At 37.3% G+C, this 23,115-nt stretch overlaps 1 protein-coding gene across 1 annotated transcript; it reads left to right on the forward strand.

Annotated features, from left to right (window-relative positions):
* The first annotated feature begins 12,739 nt into the window (after positions 1–12,739).
* Positions 12,740–13,677, forward strand: LOC131408047 (olfactory receptor 51I1-like). Its single transcript, XM_058544613.1, is given in 2 exon segments — positions 12,740–12,908; positions 12,911–13,677. Coding segments are annotated over 2 exon segments (936 nt in total).
* The last annotated feature ends 9,438 nt before the right edge of the window (positions 13,678–23,115 follow it).

The raw sequence follows: 23,115 nt of genomic DNA on the forward strand, positions 1-23,115 counted from the left end.
TAGAGAAAACATGCCAAGATATTGGGCCACACAGGAAGGTGATTTTCAGAGCACTGTCACCCATCAGAATTTTCACAGCTCCCATGGATATGAGTAAGTTGAACTAAGAAAGGGTCCTTCGAAGTGATGATTCAATATGGCTTGCTCTTGAAGAGAAGAGTGTTCTAATGAAAATATGAGGATTGTGACAAAGAACTCCCTTTTACACACCAAGATAACAAAAGAATAATACGCAGTTGAAATTGTTTTCTCCTTTAGAGTAGACCAGATTATTCATTCAACATATATTCATTGAACGACTATTATCTGCCAGACACTATGTAGGATGTATGGGACACAATAGTCAGCAAACAAAATATGGGCTTCTTTGTATTTGCATGTCCCCTTTCCAGACAGGAGAACTGAGCAAATGTGTCAATGGATAAGTACAATGGAATGGAGATTACTTTGTATTGCACCATCTGAGGAATCACTTATTTTAGTTGAGATGTAGGATTTGTAAAAATTTACTCATACTGAGAATTGAGAGAATACAGGAGAAAAAAATGTCACCTTATGTCTAAAGACCTTGAAAGAATAGCTATAGTGCAATGAGAAAGGATAAGTGTCCTAAAGAAGCAGTTCCAGTGTAAGCAGGCATCAGACTATTCAGGACCTTGTTAGCCAATGCAAAGAGATTGGATTTTTTTTTACTGAGTAATGTGACATTAAAATAAGGATCATGGCAGAAGACTTAAGAAGAATGGCTTAAAGGTAGAAAAAAGAGAGGTGAGAGGTGAAGTATGAGGTATTCAAGAAGTTAAGTTGAAAGTTGGAGGGAGTGTGATAGAAGTGCACGAGACATTACAAAAATCGAACTAGAGAGCTTGGTGCATTAGATATGAATATGAGATGACAGGGAAAAGACAAATGAAAGATGATGCACAGTCCTCAGACTTGAATAAGCAGATGGGATACAATTTAATGAGATGCGAAAAATTGACATTGTGGTGAAAGAGAACTAGTGAATAAGATTAAGAACAGTACTATTAGCCTGTTAGGTTTGAAATGTCTGTAAGACATCAAAGGGTGAGGTCAATTTTTATTTGAATGGTTGAGCTTGGAGCTTAGATACGTAATTTTGTGAGTCATCAACATATAGTTGGTATTTAAATTCATGAAAATGGAAATAGCATTTAGGGAAAGTAAGTAAAGCAAGGTGAGATGGTCCTGATAGAGTGCTAAAAGGTCATAGAATTTATAGTTCTGTTACAAGAGTGAATCTAGCAAAGGAGACTATAGGGAAAGTTAATGAGATAAAAGGAATGGTTAAGAATGCGGGCTCATCAAACCCACGAGAGGATAGTATTTAAAAAATGGAGGATAGGACTTCTGATTTCTAGTTCCACATGTAAGGAGCTTGAAAGTCATCACTCTATCCTAACAACACATAAAAAGCTGAACAGACTGAAAAACGAACACCTTTTCTAGGATACATAAAAGAAGGAAAGACACAGGGCAACTGTCGTCCCCAAGATTGGAGAGATAGGTTATTATAGGGAGTCATGGCTTCTCAGAGCAGAGACTCGAGCAGAAACCACTACTAGGATAAGAAAACCTGAACTGTAATGGCAAATTGCTGGAGGCTCAATGTTGACAACAGAGTTTAAAATCCCAGGGGGACTTGGTCGTTGGAGAGCCCTCACAATATTTTGAAATTTACTTCCAGTAGCTCTATCTGAGTCCCACAGTAAATATCTGAGAAAAATCCCCTAGGGCTTTCAGCAGGGAGAGGAGAAAAGGAACCATGCTCAAATATGTCACAGTACTCTGTTTTTAACAAGGCCTACCCTTGAGGGAAACTGGTTAACCAGAGCCTAACCAGCTGGGGTATTATCAGAGCCTAACTGACCTGGGGGAAGGGAAACACCCAACTTCAGCCCACTCAAACCATCCTGTCCCACCTAAGGGGAGAGAAAGAAACTGAGAAACACTGGTAAGGTTCACAGTCCAGAGGCACAAACTCACTAAAGACACTGAGATCTAATCATAGTACTATTGAATGCTTCCCCTCCCCCACGCCTCACCAACACATTGCTAAGGTCTATTTACAGCACTTCCTTTTACCCTGTATATCATGTCTGGCTGTCAAAAAAATTTACAAGGCATATTTGAAAAAACAGAACAAGCATCAGAACCAGACATGACAAAGATATTGGAATTATCAGATTGGAAATTTAAAACAACTATGATTAATATGCTAAGGGCTGTAATTGGTAAAGCAGACAGCTTGTAAGAACAAGCAGAGAGATGGAAATTCTAAGAACCACAAAGAAATACTAGAGATCAAATCTCTGTAACAGACATGAAGAATGTCTTTGATGGCCTTATTAGTAGACTGGACACGGCTGAGGAAAGAATCTGTGAACTAGAGGATAATTAATAGAATCCTTAAAAATGGAAAAGCAAAGAGAACAAAGACTGAAAAAAAAAAAAAACAGAATATGTAAGGACTGTGGGACAAATACAAAAAGTGTAACATAAGCATAATGAGAATACCAGAAGGAGAAGAAAGAGAGAAGGCAAAGAAGAAATGTTTGAAACAATAATGACAGAATGTCCCAAAACTAATCTTAGACACCAAACCACAGATTCAGGAAGCTCAGTGAACACTAAGCAGGATGAATGCCAAAAATTTATACCTACGTGTATCATTTTCAAATTGGAGAAAATCAAAGATAAATTTTAAAATCTTGAAAAAAATCAGAAGATAAAAACATCTTATGTATAGAAGAACAAAGATAAGAATTGCATCCAACTTCTCCTCAGAAACCATACAGGCAAGAAGAGAATGAAGTGAAATATTTAGTGCTGAGAGAGAAAAAAAAATCCAGCCTAGAACACTATACACTGTGAAATCATCCTTCAAAATGAAGGAGAAATAAAGACGTTCTCAGACAAACAAAAATGGATGGAATTTGCTGCCAGTAGACCTGCTTTGCAAGTAGTATTAAAAGAAGTTCTTTAGAGAGAAGGAAAATAATACAGGTCAGAAACTCAGATCTACATAAAGAAATGAAGTGTGTTGTAGAAGGAATAAGTGAAGGTAAAATAAAACTATTTTTCTTATTCTTAACTGATCTAACAGAAAACAGTTCTTCAAACTAATAATAGCAGTAAAGTTTTCAATTATGTATGTATTCAATTCAATTATCCATGTATTCAATGTATATATAACCGTGTATGTAAGTATTCAAAGCATTCAATTATGTATGCATATGTATATATCTATATGTAGATATAAATGCTTATGTATGATTATATATATATATATAAGTGAAATGAATGACAGCGATGAAACAAGGGATGTGAGGAAGGAATTAGGACTATTTTGTCATTATAAGGTACTCACACTACCCATGAAGTGGTATAGGGTTATTTGAAAGTGAACTTGGCTAGTTGTACATGTACAGTGGATCTGAATTGGGTCTAAACTTTCCTTCTGTCCTATTTATTCCCCTAATTTCTATAATTAAGTATTGAGTAAATTGAATCCCTGGTTATTTATCTGATCAACTATCTATTCTCTAAACCTATTCATACTACTTTTTAATCTATAACGTACACATATATTGCCCAGTTTTTACTCATTATTTGAAAAAGAATTTTGATTTACTAAGACCAAACAGTAACCTATTCGTAAAAGACTGAAATTATCACGTTTTACTGAATCTTATGTATTCATATAATTTCTTAGAGATTACTGTATTACTCTTTTAATATCTAACAAGGCCTTAAATGTGTGATAAATGATATTTCAATGAGTGGGATTTCTTTACATGAGAGTTCAAACAAGGCTAAGAAACTTGTCCAAAATGGGAACTAAAAATAGCTATGACTTCTGACATCATAGATATTTTGTGAATGGTGAGAATAAGAATTCTGTCATGCAATAAATGGATTAAAAAAAAGATAAAAGTGTGGTGGGGTGTATGAATATCAAACTGTGTGCATTATTACTATAACTACATTCATTCTGGAAGTCTCAGATGGGAGACTTCCGATTATGGCAGCATAAAGAATTCAGCAAATCTCTTCCCCAAATGCAAGAATAAAACTGAAAAAAAAATTATCGAAAGCAACCATTTCAGGACTCTGAAAATTGACCAAATACAAATGACAAGTTGAGAAATATGTAGTCATGACAAACTGCTAGGACATGTAGGATCCTATAACATTCATGTCTGGATCTGCTTCCACACTCCCACTGCTCGCTGTGGTTGGTGATAACTATAGTTTTATCAGCTTGGGGCTTTGACATCTAGCTGTTGTGGGGGAAGAGGGAGAATCCCCCTCTGCCCTTTCCCTTAAGGTTCTTATGGCTGGCCAAATAATTAACAAGACAGGTTAGCAGGAGAAAATAATACCAAGTTTAATAACATGTATACATGGGAGAAACCAGGGACGCTGAGTTTCTCAACACAATGGCAGAGATTCTCGTTTTAAATACTATCTTCAGCTAAAGACAGAGGAAAATGTTGGGGGCGGGTGGTGTTTTGGGATTTCAGAGGGGAAGAAGACAATTTTCATGAAGAGAAAAATGTAAATGTTTGTCAGACAATGCTTTACAGGGCCACCTATAGAGAATGTGGCTGGAGAGACTGGAATTATAGTAATCAAGAGTATGTACCTTTAAGTCTTCTTCTTCCATCCTGATAAGAGTTTTCACGGATAAGGTCATCCCCCCCTCTTCCCACTACACAGAGGGAGATACCTTTACAAATGTAACTATTTGGTAAACAGAACTTTGAAAAGAATGGGCTTAGTGAGGACCCTGCCCATCTGTCCATACCCAGAGTTAAATTCCTTTAGGCGGTTAGTGGGGGAGGTCAAATGTCCATCAGAAAATAGTCAAGGTAAAGAGACATATTTCAGAGTGGCCAAATTTTGATCTCCCACACTGTCAAAGAGCAAATATGATTTGGGGTAGAGGGTGAAAATGCAGCAGCATTCTCATTAAAAGTAGCAAAACTGGTGATAAATTAACAGGGAAACCCCACGGATCTGCTAGCCCCAAATTGTGGTCCAGGTTGGGGCAAGCAACAAACTAGGGAGAAATTTTAGAAAGAGATTCTGGAATTGAGAGAGACAGAAGGCTTCTCTCCGCACCTGCACGGCTGACTGGGGAACTACGAGCACGTGCAGGAGAGACCCAGGAGGCCCAGCAGAAAGTAAAGTCAGGGCAGTTTTTGAGAACTGGCTGATCTTTGGATGCAATTCCCAACCCACACACAGATCCATTGACAAGGATGGAAACCTTACTGAGAAAACGTCTTTGAACACAATATATGCCATCATAATTTGCTAGCCACTAAACTATGCAGACACAAGGGTGATATCCTAGGAATACAGGCTGAAAAAATCAAAAGAAGAATATAAAATTTGATCAGAGACATCAACATCAACATACCATAAGGGAGGCAAATTCTTTAGTTTTAGTCCAGGCAAGTTATTATAAAAAGAATCAAAAAACAATAATAACAGTCCAGACAAAAAAAATTAAAATCCAGTTTTGCTGCAATTTCTTATCTAAAATGTTCAGTCTCAACCAAAAAAATTATAAAACATGCAAAGAATTATGTACATGTTACCTATACTCAAGAAAAAAGTTGATAGAAATGGATTCAGAATGAGACCAGAATAACATAATTTAATACCGTGAATTTCTACAGTTTTTATATGAAAGTGTAATTAATCCAATAACAATAAATTAATAGCTTAATTGTGCTTTTAATTACCATTGTAAGAATGAGTTAGCATGGTTTTAAATTCATTTATCCTCTCTAAGACCCAAGTTCCTCATCCACAAAATCAGGATTAAGTGGTTATCTCTATAAATCCTTTATAGCAGTATAGTGAGAATTACAGAAGAAAATGCCTATAAAGTACATAACAACTTAATAGTGGTTGTAAAATATTTCTAATAGCTGTCACTTAAATAAGAATTGTTAAGAATATAGAAATAACAATGGATCCCTCCAGCCAGGGCCTTGAACTATGATGATGGGAAAGCTGCCAGAGAAATGAAATAAGTTAAAATAACTTGCTATTGTGAAATATATTTGCTTCATCTTCTAATCTAGTCTTTCATCGATGGCACATTTATCTTCTCTTGATTCCCGTTTATAAAACATAAGTGCTCATTCGTGTTTGACAGATTGTTACTTTTACATAAAGTAGGAGGATAGACTCATACAGGGTTCTAAGCTGTAGCTGGAACAGAATAAGTGATCCACAAATATAAGCTGTTATTAAACAGAGATCCCTTAATCTCTGCTTAATTTCAGGGAAAGTAGAATGGAATTCTTCTCAGGGTACAAGCTGAGGTAGCTATGGAGGAGGAATAGGAAACCTGACATGTATATGGTTTGTTGGAAAACCTGAGTGCCAAGCACGTAGTCAGTCTTTATTCAGTTTTGCCAAAAGACTGCCTCATTCCAATGTAGTTGCTTAGCCATTGCCTCTATGTTTGGGGAACAAGAGATCATAAATGACACAAAGTGTACGAAGGCAATGAGAAGTATGACACTTCCAACACCTAAATGAATCTAGGTTGCTGATGCTGAGGAGATTCATGGGCAATTCCTCTTGTAACCAGACTGGGTAAGGGATCCTACTCATGAGCTTTTAGAATACAACATGATTAAGGACATAAGATGAGTGTCTCATGCAACTAAGCTTTCAAAGATTCAGAACACAGGAGCAACTGAGCAGCAGAAAATGAGAAAATCATCCTGGCAACTCTGGCTGCGAAGACTTGTCTGATCTGGAAATGGGGGATTCCACCTCAGGGGAGGATGGGCGAGATGATCATCTGTGGAGACTGTGGTTAGGAGTAAGTCTCAGACTGACGGTTGAGGGGGCCACTAGCAGGGTCAGTGCCTGCTCTAATACAAAAGGTCAAAAGTGGTCCCCAGAGGCAAGGGCAAGAGGAAGAGGAAAGTTAGAGAAGGCCAAGGGTAATTCTAAAAGAAACTGAGAATGATTTCTTGGACAGTGGGATTCTGTTTGTGATGAAGAAAATAACACTTTGAGTGCCTACTACATTTAGGTTTATTCAATTGTGTTATCTTATTAAATTCTCTTTTTTGCCCTTGGAAGCAAGTATAATCATTCCCTTTTTAAGGAGAGGAAACAGGTTCAGAGGCTATTCACACATTCACAATGAAAAAATAAAGTTAAAGAAAGAAAACAGACAGTGAAATCAGGTGCTTCTACTTCAGTTCTGCAGGTGATGCAGGAAAGGTCAATGCAGGGTGCAACAGGACTTAGACTGGGCCATGTGAGTGAGGTTCCTGCTTTCTCAGAGACCAAAAAACAGGGGAACTTTACCCAGAAGAAACATAAAAGCCTAGTTTATAATCAGAGTGAGAAAAATTGAGTTTGAGAGTGTGTCAAATCTGTGGGTGGTGCTATGACAGAGGTATGTCCCTGAGTTACTAACTTAAGGAAAGAACCATCAGATCTGAGTATAAGATACAAATTCAAAAGGCCCCTTAGATCATGCTTTACCAGTTTCAGTACAAGCCATTCTGCTGTGCCCATAGGACACACGAATGTCCCTGACCAATAAGGCTTATGAAATAAAACAATTACCAGAGTGGTTAAGGATCTTTAAACAAACACATACTACTATAAAAATACATATGTGAATAGGGAAATTCAATACACACATGCATACACGTCCACAGACATGAATGTATGCACATTCAATGATACATGTATATAAGGGAAAGATATGCATGCTCATAGATTCATGTAAACTTGCAAATAAAATTCTACATGAAGGAGCACGGTTATGCATATACATGCACACATTTGCATACCTAGGCATGTGTTCATGTGTACATTTACATAAATTTACACACTTGCGTGTGAACATAAAAGCATACTCACACATACATGTACATACACACATAGCTACACATACATGCATCATCTTGTTCTGTATTTTCTCAGATTTTGACTTCTGGTTCCTCAGAGAGCACTTCCTGAGATCCTCTGCTCTTGGCCCCATTTTTCCTGCAGGCCTAGAGGCAGCGTGTTCTGTTGAGGCTGGTTTGCCTGTGTATACCAGGGGACAAACTGGCAAAATTGGGGGAAGCAGAGGGCTAGGTCTGGAGTCATGAAAAATAAGAAGGCAAGTTAGCCACTGTCTCCAGCTAGTGAGTTGGAGACCAGGCCTGAGACCAAATATATTGAAGGGCAGTTGGGTCCTCATAGAGGAGGAGTGGAGTTTGCCCTGGAAGTCTAGCCCATTGGATCAGGAGGATGGGAAATCTGTTCAGGTGAGCCATACTTGGGGTTTTTGTTCAGACATGCAGCTCATTTCCAGCACACACTTTATTTCCCCTTTCCTCATGTCACAGAAGACTCCTCCCTGGAGGACATAGACTTTTGTCCGGAAAGCCTCATTGTGGCAGAGGAACACCTGGAGTGTGTTTTATGCATCTGCTCTCTGTTAATTCAGGAAAAGTGGAGCAGGGACCCTCCATTTCTGTGCCAAAATTCAATTCTTTTTATACGAGATATTTAATTCTGTTTTTAAATCTATCTTCATTTTTTAAGCCTATTTACTCTCCTCTCCTTCACCTTCGATACCAATAGGCCTTGTCCCCTTCGTCCCAGGCAGACAGCTACATAACCTCTAGGGGTTGGTCACTCTTAAACCCAAATCCTCAGATGACCTACACTTTTTGCCCCCCGTCACTTTTCTCCTGGGCTGACACAACCTCACACCACCCCCATCTCACTCGTTATCACCGGCTTCCTCTTATAGCTTTGGTTTAGGCTTCCCTTCTCTCCTAAATTTAAGTTCCATTTTGCCCCTGTGACTTTGGCAAGTCACTTGAAATGCCAATTTCTCACTCTCTCAAGTTGTAAAATGGCTATGCTTAGGTCATTTTGAGTATATTGAGGATAAATAAGGTGACATATACAAAGATAACATACACAGGGCACCCTTCCAGAGTACCTGATATGTAGCCTTAAATCAGGACATTTTCTTTTCTTTTCTCATTGTTCTTACTTGCCATCTTCCCTACCAGACACCAGGTTTTAACCCCTCCTTATAATGTTTCTCACTTAACCCTCGTACCTCATTCGTTAGCATCAATCTCTGACTTCCTACAATAAAAGCTCCTCATATATAATGAAGGTAAAGGTTATTATATTATTTTTCTGTCCTCAAAGAGGCTCTCATTTGGTAAAAGAATACAAAGTACTTTTCTCACCAAACTCTCAGCCTAGAATAGCATCACTGTATATTAGCATGGACCTTCTTTCCTGTTGTCCTCCCTCCCTCTCTCTCTTCCCATTTATTAAGCCTTGGTGATGTGCTCTAAAAATAGGCTCTAAGTCTTCTTTGGAAGAGCTTAAGACAACCGCTTTGGTGGCCCTGGTTCAGTTCCTGAGCACAGGCATGCATCACTTGACAGGAGCTATGATGTGGCAGCGACCATCATACAAAATAGAGGAAGGTTGCCACAGATGTTATCTCAGGGTGAATCTTTCTCAGCAAAAAAAAAAAAAAAATTAATAGGCTCTAGGTCTTCTTTGGAAGAGCTGGAAGACAACCAGGAGAAAGTCACATAAATAACTAAAGTGCTATACAGGGAAGCAAGTGCTAGAGAGAGAGAAGTGCTGTGGGAGGCTGCTGTAGAGAGTGACTACCTGCACGAGTGAGGAAGGACATCACAGAATTGACACCTGAGCCACATGTAATAAAACAGTGGTGGAGGTTGTATTTTTTTAATATAATTTTTAATTGAACTGAATGCCAGAGTGCTTCAGAAAAGAAAAGAAAACAACAATAACAAAAATAAAACAAAACAAAAAATCACAGGAATGACCAGGAGGAAAAGACAAGTTAGGCTCTGTCAGGATACAGGGAGGAGTCAAGTTGAAAAATCTCCTCACTAGAGTCTCATAGGCATTAGAAAGTGTGCCATTCAGAGGGGATGCATGTATAGCTACAAAGAATTTTCCTTTCATCTTAAACAATGGTACGGGGAACAAAAATCACTCTTCCCTTTATTTATTCAAACTAACAGTTGATATTCAGATTCCACTAACTTCCTCCACACCAGACCATTCTGAAGTGCCAAGGGATGTCATGTACTTTGAATCAGTTTTCTTCTTCTTTTTTTTTTTGTCTCCAAAATTAACATACTAGCCAATAGTCACTGACGACAAACCCAAAGTTCAGTCTGCATCCCAGACTGCTTTTCCCTCCCCACAGCCTGAATCATGGCCAGGCATATTCTCTCTCAAACTTCATCCACTTCCTTTCACGTGGCAGATGATACTCAGTCCTGACAGTTCTATGCAGTGGCTCACTTGTCATGCAAACGTTTTTTTGTTACTTTGCTTGTTTGTTTTTAATTCTCAGAGGAGCTTGTGGAGAGCAGCAGACTCTTTTAATATGTGTGAGATGCAGTGTCCCTGGTGGATCAAGAAGCAGTGTCAAAAGGTTTCTTAGAGACATTCCAGATACTTGTAATGATTCCGTATAAGGTCTGGATAAAGATACCGGGTTGATATCTTCAATCTGGAAAATTTTAAGCAATTAAGAAGTTGCTTAATTGCAAAGATTTTATATGATCCATAAAGATGGAGAAAGGTCTGAATGAAAAAAGATACAAAAATTAAATGCCTGATTTATACTGATGATGTAATAATAATAATTATTATTATTATTTCACCAACAATAGTAGCATTTATTGAAAATGTGTTGTATAGTAACTGCTCCATGCTCATTAACTTAAGTCTCAAAACAAGCCTATGGAGCTACATATTATAATTATGTCTGCTTCACAGATGGAGACATGGAGAGCCAGACAGAAAGTGACTGAGCCAGGATTCCAGCTGAGGCAATCTGACTCCGTGGTCTGCAGTCTTAGCTTTTATGCACACTGCTCTGAAATTCCAAAACACATAACATGAAATGTGGGAGTCGTAAATAAGGTACACAATTATAAATGAATAGTTCACTCTAAGTAATCCAAGGAAATTGCTGAAAATATATCAAATTCTTAAGCACTATAAACAAGAAATAAATGACTTAGGCTATCAATATGCTAAATTGAGGCATGGGAGGGTCAAATTAAAAGAGACAATATACCCCAAACATTAACTAGAAAAGAGATCAGGCTCAGAATATCAGCAACGTAAGTAGTTTCTAGTTAAGTGACCCCTTATGTCATCACTAAAGTTCATCCCTCAGTGAGAAGGCATGGGTCTTCAGTGATGTTCTAATGTCTTCCACAATGGCCAATATTACTTTCTTGTAGCTTGTGATTATTGCAAAGTTTATAAGACTCTTTTACACACATTATTATATTTACTCCCCTTAATTTTTATTCTATATATGATTATCTAATTTTTACCGATTTAAAATGTCAAGATCACAGAATACCCCAGTAGGCAGTGGAAATCAGGGGTTTAAAATCACGTTTGCAGATTCAGCTATATTCTATCTTTTAATATCTCCAGCTTCCTCATCTCTAGTACATTTCCCCCTATATCATATTTTTGTTTGTTTCCAATTGGGGGTTCAGATCTGTTTTCTATACCTGATAAAAGAGATATCAGTATTTTTACTCTTTCATTTTTTTTTTCTAATTTATCTCCCATTGATCATAGATACATCATCTTGGTATGCAAAGGTGTTGTTTTTTCACCTTAACGATATATGTGTCTTGGATAATGTAAAGAGACACAGGTTGCCTTCCCAGGCAGGGTTTCAGAGGGCATGAGTGCTATTGCGGTGGGCCACCATGGATTAAAATTGTCATTATTTTTGAAGTTTCAGAAACATGGTCTGAAGGGACCACACTCTAGGACTCTTGTTCATTGTGCCTATACACACAATAAGCATCAATTAATCACACTGCAGTGTGTGGATTGACAAAAAGAGAGGAATTTTCCCGTGAGCAGAATAATTCTTTCCATTAATGGAATTCCAGTGGTCAAAATCATAAACCTTTATAACATTGACTTTTTTCTACACTCTCCGCCACCATGTGTAAAAAGCAAAGTAATCATCCAGGAGGTTGTGGGATGAACCTGGAAACCTGAGCCCATTTTAAAGATGTTTTATCCAGGTAAGGGTAGATAATTCTGTGTCTCCAATGGAGAACATTGTTTGATGCTGCTTGGAGTGGCAAGGATGGGCATTCGGAATCTTTATCTCCTGAGCAATTCTATACTGACATTGAAGAAATTTTATTCTTAATCCCTGTCCTAGTCAGTCACTTACAATCCAACATGCTCTAAAAGGGAATAATAGAATGTCTGATAGATCACAGCTTTCTTTGTGTCAATGTCTTTTCAATGATGTCTTCTTTAAACTACACAGTACCATCTCTTGACAGAGACATGAGAAACAGTCAATTCCTACCAAATATACATAGTGAAACCACTATGGGGATTAGTTTGAATTATGAATGATAAAACACTCTACCAAATTTCCTTATTCTGGAGAAATACCTTTTTGCAAGTCAGGAATCCATATTTTTATTTAGCATTGAAGACCAAATGGAACTGGTCATGGGTGGGAGTAGGGACATATGTTGGCAGATAGTACTAGATAGAGAAACTTGCAGGTCCCTCTGTCTTAAACAATCTTTATGTGTCTCACCCCAGGTTACATCACTGACACCTGCCTAGGTCGAAATCCTCAGACTTCACACAGAGGAAAATGTTCAACAGCAGTCAATTCACCCCAAAATATTTTCTACTGACTGGTGTCCCTGGTCTAGAGGCCCTGTACTCTTGTTGTATCTTCCTGTTCTGCTTCATGTATCTTGTCGCTCTTGTGGGCAATAGTTTGATCCTCACAGTGATCAAGAAAAATACCTCTCTGCACCACTGATGTACCTATTCTTAGCTTTGCAGGCCTTTGCAGAACTTGGTGTCTCTGCTTCTACACTGCCCACTGTGATGGACATCTTCCTTTTTGGTGCCAGTGAGATCTACTTTGAAGCCTGCCTTTTGCAGATGTTCTCCATACATTCATTTTCCATCATGGAGTCTGGAGTTCTGCTGGCCATGTCTGTGGACCACTTTGTGGCCATCTACAACCCACTGCGGTACACGGCCATCCTGACCCTTCCCCGTATTGCTGGTAGTGGAGCTGCACTTGGACTGAAGAGTGTGATGCTCATGTTCCCACTGCCCTTTCTCCTGAAGCATCTTCCCTTCTGTGGACACAACGTCCTCTCCCACTCCTTTTGTCTTCTCTCAGATCTAATCCAGCTGCTCTGTGGGGACACTCGTCCCAACAGTATTCTGGGGCTCTGCATTGTTACTTCTACTTTTGGGCTGGACTCGCTGCTCATCATCATCTCTTATGTGCTGATCCTCTACACAGTGCTGGGCATTACCTCTGGGGAGGGATGGCAGAAGGCCCTCAACACATGTGTATCACATATCTGTGCAGTCCTTGTGTTCTATGTGCCCGTGATTAGCATGGCTCTGGTGCACCGCTTCACGAAGCATGCTGCACCAGCTCTCCGTCTACTCCTAGCCAATGTCTATCTTCTGGTGCCTCCTGTGCTCAATCCCATCATCTACATTGTTAAGACTAAGCAGATTCCCCAGGAAATAATCCAACTCTTTCCTCAAAGTAAATATTAAGGGGATTAGGGCCTATGAAGTGGTTACCCTCAAGCCAGTCAGTTTCATCACCAAAGGTGGTCTGGGAGGGAGGGAATGCTCATCACCTGGTCAAAATTAGAATGCTCAATGATGCTGCATGTTACTGAATGTATGGAGAACACACATTTTCATGTACTATACGTTGTAATCTGTATTAGTATAGTACAGTATTTTGTCTGCTATTTTGTTGTTTGTGTCAACTTAAAATGAACATGCTCTTTAACCCAGAAACTCCAATTCTCAGTACATCCCTAGATTTATACTCACATGTTTGTTCATGGTCACTTGAATAAGAAGTGAATAAGAGAGTTGAATTTGAATAAGAATTTTCACTTCTTGAAATAAGATTAAAAAAAATCCACTAACTGGCCACAGTAGGTAAACAGTTGATCCAGATTGATAGGTTTACAAGACTAAAGCAAGAAATAGCAGAAAAAAATATATATACATATCACTTTTTGTAAAACAATTTAAACACATAAATATATCAATTTGTTTATGTGTGCAAAAACACACTAAATTGGTAACAAAAATGACTCTTTTGGAGAAGTCTGTGACAGTCTGTGAAGTGAAGAGAGGAACAAAAGGAATTCTCATTTTATATGTATTGTTTAAAAAATTTCAAATATAATACATTCAACACTTGATTCTATTATAAAAAACATATATAAAGTTAGACCTATATTTATATTTATAGTGAAAACCAGTTCAATACTTGTGACAATTAGAAGCAAACAAAGTACTAAGAGCAAAGCCCCATAACTGAGAAACTGCATTGATGATAAGCCCAGAGGGAAGAGTTTTGTTAATCAGGATTCTGTAAGGTTCTTGAGGAATGCTGACTTTGAGGAATAACAGCAATTCCTCCCATAAAGACCTTATTGGAAGAATTTATTGTTCATATACAGTGAGATAATGAAGTGGAAAGCAGAGAGGATAAGTTTGCTAATGCTAGATATCCTCAGCCAGCTGGTAAATTTGAAATGTGAGGTTTCAGAAGCTGTGCTGAGTTGAAATCATTGCAGACTGAATGTTACTAGGGTGACATGAGAGGGGCAAATTTATTGAGAGCCTTGTTTTCCTTGGATTTCCATTGTCTCTATTTACATTGTCCCTTTCTCCTTGATAGTCGCTGTAACCTTCAGTGACTATCAAGACTAGTTGTCCCCTGGCCCCTCTATTCCACTATGCATTCTATTAGCACTTTTTTGCTTCTTGTCATTTCTGTCATACCACACATAACAATTGTAATCGAGTAATTGTCTGTGTATGTTTTATTTTTTTATTTTCTCTCTAGCTCAGTCCTTTTTAAGTTCTAGAAGGCATGGACTGTGTCTCTTTTGTTTACTACATACACTCAGTGACTCCTATACAGTCTGGCATAATCTAGCTACTTAATAAATATTTGGTGAGTGAATAAATGAATTATTGAATGAATTAATACAGGTATACACATAATTCCTTGCCCTTATGTTTATTTCACCCCATTTCTTCTATATTAACCCAATTTGATGACACTGTGTATATCATTTACTTTTTGTCTCCCCTTTGTTTCTATATTGACTGCATTTTTTTCCCTGTCTGACTCTTTTCAGGTTCTCATTCTAAAGCCAAAAGAATATGCTCTTGGCAAATACTAAGCCCTTCAACTTCTCAGTAAAACATTAATGGTGTTAATACAAAACACATGCTCAGCCCCATACATGTGCTGAAGTTAAACATTCCCAGCGACATTTGGGGACCCTTGGGAAAACATACGCATGTTTTAATCTTAACCCTATATGGAAAATCTATGGTAATATTTTAGATATAGTATGTGAAATATGAGACTACATTTGGGAAAGAAGTTTGGAAATAAGAAGGAGATATGTGAGGGTATTACCAAAGTTATAAATCTTTTGATATATTTTATGAATCTTCACAGCCCTATAAGCTGGATTTTTCACATTATACAAAGGATGATAGATCATGAAAATAGAGTTGAATTCACTTATATATCTATGATTTAAAATTCCTCATGCTTAAACGCCTTGAGAATCTGCTTCAAAATACAGTGAAGACTAACACGGAGTGAAGTTTTGAAAATGGATTCCTTTTTTCTTATTTTTTTAAATTATTTTTTTAGAAGCTTTCATACACATAGTTTCTTTATTTTTCTCGTGGGAGTATCTCCATGTTGCTCACAATTCTACTTTTTTCCTTCATAAACATATCCATTCTGCCTAGTCATCATTCTTGCTGTTGCATCTCTGCCACACCCAATAGTACCTCTCTTTGGGGAAGAGACTGAATCTGATGACTGCTACCACTGTGGCTCGTTTCTCGCTTTCTCAGGCATACTGGTATTCAGTTTAGCATTTCGTGGTGTATATATGTTCCTCCCTAGCACAGAATAGGGAGCTTCAGAGAGAGCCGTAGGAGAAAAAACTATGCCCATCTTTCCCTTCCACAATCTACAGGCTTCCTGTGCCACACTCTACTCTGAAGATGTAGTTTTGATTAGCGGCTCATAACTCAATGATCATTATATACCTCTAATTTGTTTCAAATATTCATTCGTACACTTGTCTTGCAAGATGATCTTACCCCAATAAATTTGTGGAGATCTCACCTGAACCATTCATCTAGGTATTGGAAGAGCACGTTATGGATCTACAGACACTTCTGTCTGATGTACACCATAATTTTCTTCACCTCACTTAGACTGAACATGCCGTATATAAATTCACATTCCTCATCCTGAATATTTTGCCACTCAGTGCGATCAAGATACTTTTCCCAACTTACTTCTTACCTTGCCAGATAATTTCCTCTTTAGCATACTAGGATCAGTGCTGATATACATTTCTTCTAGGGGTTCTCTAGATACTCTTTGACTCCCAGGGCTTAGTTATTCTGATGGTTATTTCAGTGGATCACTTTTTGGCATTCCTTAACCCACTCTTCTGCTCAATTATGCCAACATTTCCCTGCATTATTGAATGGATATTGTCTTTGAGACTCAGGTATTTGATGTTCCTGTTCCTACTTACCTTTATGGAAGATATCCATATGAACTTTTCCATTGGCACTTGTTATCTACTGTTTGTTGTCACCTCTACCTACAGGCTGGACTCATTGCTCATGGTGATCCCTACATATTGATTTTTTGCACAATACTAGACATTTTGTCTGTGACAATTGGGCAGAAGACTCTCATCATGTCTATGTACTCTTGTATTTAATGTCAATGATCATTTTCTTCCAGTTGTACTACTTTTGACAATCTGTGCAGCATCTCTACTCCTGTAGAATGCCACTGTTGATGCATTCTTCTCTTTCTCCATCTGCAATCCACCCCAATACCTAGAGCATCAAAATTCAAGAGAAATGCAATAGCATTTTGCTTTTGGTACTGAAAAAGGGCTAGGGGTTATCAGACTAGAGAGGACCTTTGGGTTTTGCATTCCTGGATCATTTCGGACTGTAGCGATGCCTATTTGGTATTCATACTCCTGCATGGCTTTTGTCACCACTGCTGATTTATGAGCTATCGTGAATGAAGGAGGAGTAAGAGAAAAATGTTCTCCTTCACATGAAAAAAATGAAGGCCCTATAGCAAAAGAGAAAGTAGAATGGAATAGAAATAGAGCTAGTTTTTCCTGGTGGAGAAAACAACAGTATCATTAACAAAAAATACCTCAAAAAGAAATCAAGCATCCCTGAAGAAGGGATGGCATGGTCCCAAGAGGTTTTGGGACATATAGATTTACTTAATGGGATTTCCTGGGACGACATAAGTTCATATCTAATACCCTGAGGCCAATCTCTTTCTCTTTTAAATATTCTACCCCACCCCACAAACTAGGTGATACCAAAATGCTAATATAGATTAATGGTCAACAAAAAGAGATATAGATTACTTTTTACTGCATGAAGCTATATTTAGATTTTGTCTCTAATGAAAGTGATTTTTCTTTTAATATCATCCATCTACTGATTAAATAAAGAACCAGGTCACTTCAAAATTCTAATCTGAATCTGATACATATAATATAATATACTTTAAGCTTTCTATATTCTTGGAGTTGCTTGGACTCATTACATATCCATATTCAACATTTATTAAAATGTTTTTTATTACTCACCTTAAAGACTGAGAAATAGGTAAAAAAAGTTTCGTAATTGTGCAAGAAAAATTTTCTATATGATATTAAAATTTTCTCTTCTTGGAAAATAGAAGATGAGCAAGCTGTTATACTAAGTTCTATATGATATTAAAATTTTCTCTTCTTGGAAAATAGAAGATGAGCAAGCTGTCATACCAAGTATATTTGGGTTATATGTAGAGAACCTTTTTATTGCGATGGCAAAACAAGAGGAATGTCTTCCAATATTGATGAAACCTATTATTAAAATAGGTTTTAATTTAGACATCAGAATGAGTCTAGCATAGTTTTTGTCTTTGAATCATGGCTGGTTTCCAAAGTGGTCATGAGTGAGAATATGAATTGAGCCTATTTATTCAACATCCAACAAGCCAATGGATTTTAAACAAGCATTGCATACTTGATCATTTTCTCAGTCCAAGACATGTCTCTACTACCAGTTAGACTGAAAACCAAGGGCATTTTCTCTGTTCCAAAGACACATTTACTAGGTATCAGGATGTATTACATTAAGTGCTTGCTAAGAATCAGGGGTGATTTCCCTCTAGGCTATACCTAATGTGTAATTTAACTTTTAATAAATAGAAAGTTGTGTACATCAGGAGCCCTAAACAACATTTAAATGGTTGTTTTTGTCCTATCTCTTAATTCTCTACTTAATGTCCTAGTAAACAAAATTGCACATTCATGTTATTTCCAGTCCTCTACTTAAAAAAATTCCTCCTCTGTAAATTCAATCAGATCTACATCCTTCAATTTTTAGAAACAAGCACAGAGAGTTTGGCACACATCTGAGTATTTACATTAAAGGGGAGGGAAATGAGCTATTCTAATCTCTTTTATAATTCTCTTGATGCAGAGGTGATTGGCAGTGGTGACATCAATGCGACAGCTTCATTAATTTTTTTGATCTAGGCTGAAAGGGCAAGTTCCCCTGTCCTCCAAGAACAAACTTAAATTTGTGGGCATTTAAGACATATTTTAAATTATATGAAACACGGATGGAAAATGTTAATGACATGTCAAAATATGTTTAAATTGTTTTAAAAATTGAGGGAAATTTATACTAATACAGAGTTCTGGAAAAAATAAGAAATCATAAATTCTTCATGTGCGGGAATAATCTACTAAACCTAAAACAAATATCATATAGCTAGAAACTAACATTGTGGTTTTTTTAATTGTTTTTTTTTTGTTGTTGTTGTTCTCATTGTTTTAGTTTTAGTTTAGTTAAGTTTGTTTCGCTTTGATCTATCACACATTAAGCCCATGGGTCAACTTTATGAAAAACCTGATTTCTCCCTCTAAGTGATATATCTCACTATAGTCGCATTGCTGGTATTTTCATTGTTGTCAAAAAGTAAAACTAAAGTCTTTCAAAAAGACAAGAAAAATTAAACAGCATTTTTCTCTAAAGAAGCTTATATCTTATAGATAGATAGACAGATAGATAAATTATTTTGGCTAAACCGGGAAAGAAAATGCATAACTAAATGTTTATATTAAAATGCATAAAATTTATGTAACATTAAGTTTTACACACATAGTGCAAGCGCATTTGTGATAGAGTAAACTAAAATATATGTAGTGTGTTTTTCCATATATGGTGTATTGGGATTTTCCTTGTTTCCATTTATTATGAAAAAACTTCATATGAGACGTGGAATTACAAAAGTATGCTATGTTTGATACTCCAGTATCCTAGTCTTATTTGAAGTACAAATTATATAATTCCTGTTTTTTCAGTAGCAGAAAATTATATCCTCCATTTTTTAAAACACAATTTCATCTCAATGTTCCCATATAAAGTATATTTTCCTCAGCAACAGTTTAATATAAAAATTGCTGCACAGCTGAAAAAAATTTCTAGACAAATACTTTGCGTGGAAAGATTGCAAATATTTCCTGTTCCATTAGTTAGAATGATATGAATTATGTCTTTCTGAGAAAGGTGTGAGGTGTCCTTGGTATGACTCACTTGAGGACAATAGTTAATAAACACAAACTCTAATTTTCATATTTTTTTCAAGATCATTAAATGTATAACAAGTGTTAAGGGTGCTGAAAATTAATGAAGGGAAATTTGACCAAAGGTCTCCCAGAACACAATCTCAGTTTATAATGGAAACTGACAATCTCCTTTATTTGTACATTTTTGCTAAATGTACACTGACATCTGGGGAAAAATATACCAACATCCCATATTCAGCTCAGTGTCCATACGCGTCATCCATTTAACGACCTTACTAACATCACAGCTTCTGATCTTCTTCAATTTCGAAGAAGTTTAATTTGATTTTACTTTGGCTGCTCACTCCATGGCCATATCCTGCATCTCCCCATCAGCCGGAAGTACTTCTCTTCTGTTGTTAATCTCTAGTATCCCATGTTCTGATCATAGATATTTTCTCCAAAGTTCCCTCACCATCTTATTCACACTAGATTTTTTTTCACTTTATTAAGGCCATCTCTCACTTAATCCCTCCATTTTCTCCAAGTCTTTCAGCTCATTAATGACTTCACATATATCTGGATCCAATCTACCCACATAACTTATCATTTAAAGTATCTCCTCACTGATTATGCAAAGCTCTCTTCTTTCTTGTTAAATCAACAGCAGAACAAAGCATATTTTCAAAACAAGTTTAAAAAATCCTATAAATGTGTCATGGTGGATTTTCAAGCCAAATCTTTTCCTTTTTTTATTTCTCTTATTAATCAGAAAATTAGCCAACAAACAGGTAATTTACAAATAATAAAAACTGCTTGTTTTAGCGATTTTAAATTCTCTTTAACATTGGTTTCTGGAAATGCTCACTTTCTGCTAGCTCTGTCTAGTCACCTTATGCTGCAAAGCCCTAGTTATCATATCTTCTGATCAGTCTCCCCCTCACCTGCTCCCAATTCAGTCTTTAACTTTTTTCTCACAGGAGCTTAACCACTTGGATTCTGTCATCTCCTGATATTAAACACCCTTGATGTTCTCTGGATACCAACAATCTGTGCCCTGCTCATTACTTGTTAAATGCCTCTTTATAAAAGTGATAGTTGGTGAACATAGTAGATTAATATATTATTTCTCCAGGACACAATTGTCCTATAATAACTATCATATTAGCTAACCACTATAGTACATTAATTATGAGCCACACAATTTCTAAGCAATTTACATATATCAATTATCTCATTCTCATAGGAGGTACACACTATTATTACACTCATTGCACAGAGATGCTGACTCTATATCTTTGCATCTTTCCCTTATAGGTCCCTGGACATTGAGAAGGGGTGATGTAATTACCTGGATAATTGCTCCTTAGAGAAGACAAGTCCCTCTCTATTCCTCCACTTCCTTGACCTGATCAGGTTACAAAAAGGAAGGCAGCATTCCAACCCTAGGACTAGGGAGATGTTAATGCCAAGATGGCAGGGACTTGCTGAAGTGAGCTTCCACAGTCCCACTTGATGCTCAAAGGTCAGTTCTGCTTGTGGTGAGTTTTCAAGCCCATGATCTATCAGTCCTGCCTCCTGAAGCAGCTTTCAGAAGGAGTCCCAACTCTACCCCACAATTAGACCTTTAGATTCATCCCTAGTCAATAGTCATCCCCCTAGCTTCCTGAACCTATGTGATGGAATGAGAGGAAGATTTTCCTAAACTTGACAGCAGGTGAAGAACAAAACAGAAACATCAGAGAATGCCATGGATTCTAGAAATAGTTTTTCCATCATACCATCTTAAGTTAGTTATTCAGTGCCTGTATATTCTTTATATGCTCATCTGTTAAATGGAAAGTCCTTGTGTCCTTGTTTTCCTCACAGTTGTGATCTGAGTGCTAGTGAGGCAATGACAAGGAAAGATCATTACTAATAGGAATTTGAGGACAATCTGACTTTGAGTGACCCCTTCTGAGCATGCCTGAGAGAGGAGGCAGAAAGAGTGGGGAGATGCTAGTATTCACTGGTTGCTAAAGGCTCACATTAAACACTCAGAGCCGCTCTCTGAGATAGGTATCAACATCTCTATCTTTAAAAACAAAGAAACAGAGCTTCATAAAGCTTAAGTAGGTACGGTTATACTGCACATAGCATCCACCTCCAATTCCATCTACTTCCAGGGATGGAGTATACACTGCATCACATTCTCTTCTTTCTGCTGATTTGTTGTGTCCTATTACAGTAGGCTAGAAACTAAATAGTCCCTTTTTTCCTTTCCCAATCCTGAAATGCTCTTGTAATACAAATCCTAAACTCAGGGCAATGATTGCTTTTTAAGATCATTTTGAAGGACACCTGAGCCCTGATTGGCTGGGGAGACGTTGGAGGTTGAAGATGGGAAGGATACAAAAAAGGAAAAAGAATAGGGAAAAAAAAAAAACAAAACACAGAAAAGAGGATAGAAAGGCAGAGGAGATTGCTGAGAATAGAGAAAGGAGACTTGAGTTTCAGGTATCCCTCAAGATTTGTCCCTTCCAACATCAGGTCATCGTAGGTGGTTTAGGCAAGAACTGGGGTGCAAAAGGATCAAGGGTGCGGTGAGGACACACAGAGGAGGAACAACTGCTCAACCCACAGGCAGGGCAATATTTGCTCCATTTAAAGTGTTAAGAAAGATATGTTGGGCTTTTGGAGGTGAGGCAAGAACATATATTCCCCCTAACAAATGAGAAACAGAAGTGTCCCCCAAGTCTCTCAGCCATGTCAAGTTCTGACGTATGTGATCATTCCTTAAGGTCAATAATTTGTCTCAAAATTTCCCTACCTAAATTTTAGCACAATCCCCAGCACAAAGTTTTTCCTAAGCTAATATTTGTTGAGGTAAACTGCATCAGACTATGATAGGTACACAGGAATCCTGTATTTAATTTAGGCAGGCAATAGCCTTTTTTTTTTTTTCCATTTTTTCCTATCATGATTTCAAGGATGTAAAAACTATCAAAAAATCAACAATTTTAATATCCATTAACAAATTTCATTTTCTCCCTGTTTTCTTTTAGTTCTTGTCAAAGTGAAGTCTTATATACCCACTGCATAGTAATTATTTTCTGCATGACATTATGCCCATCTTCTTCATTTAGCTTGGAAAAATTCTACTAATTCCTCAGGTCTCAGTTTAAATATCACTTTCCAAGGAAAAATTTTCCTGATTTTTAAGAATAAATTAGGTTTTTCCCCTAGGTCCCTCCCATTGTGTCTTGAACTTTTCTTTTGTAGCACGTAACATAATTGTAACTAGATTAGAGAGAAGACTCCAGGGTGTGTGATGACTGTA

The sequence above is a fragment of the Diceros bicornis genome, chromosome 7, assembly GCF_020826845.1.
Source record: "Diceros bicornis minor isolate mBicDic1 chromosome 7, mDicBic1.mat.cur, whole genome shotgun sequence".
In the NCBI taxonomy this organism is placed as follows: Eukaryota; Metazoa; Chordata; class Mammalia; order Perissodactyla; family Rhinocerotidae; genus Diceros; species Diceros bicornis.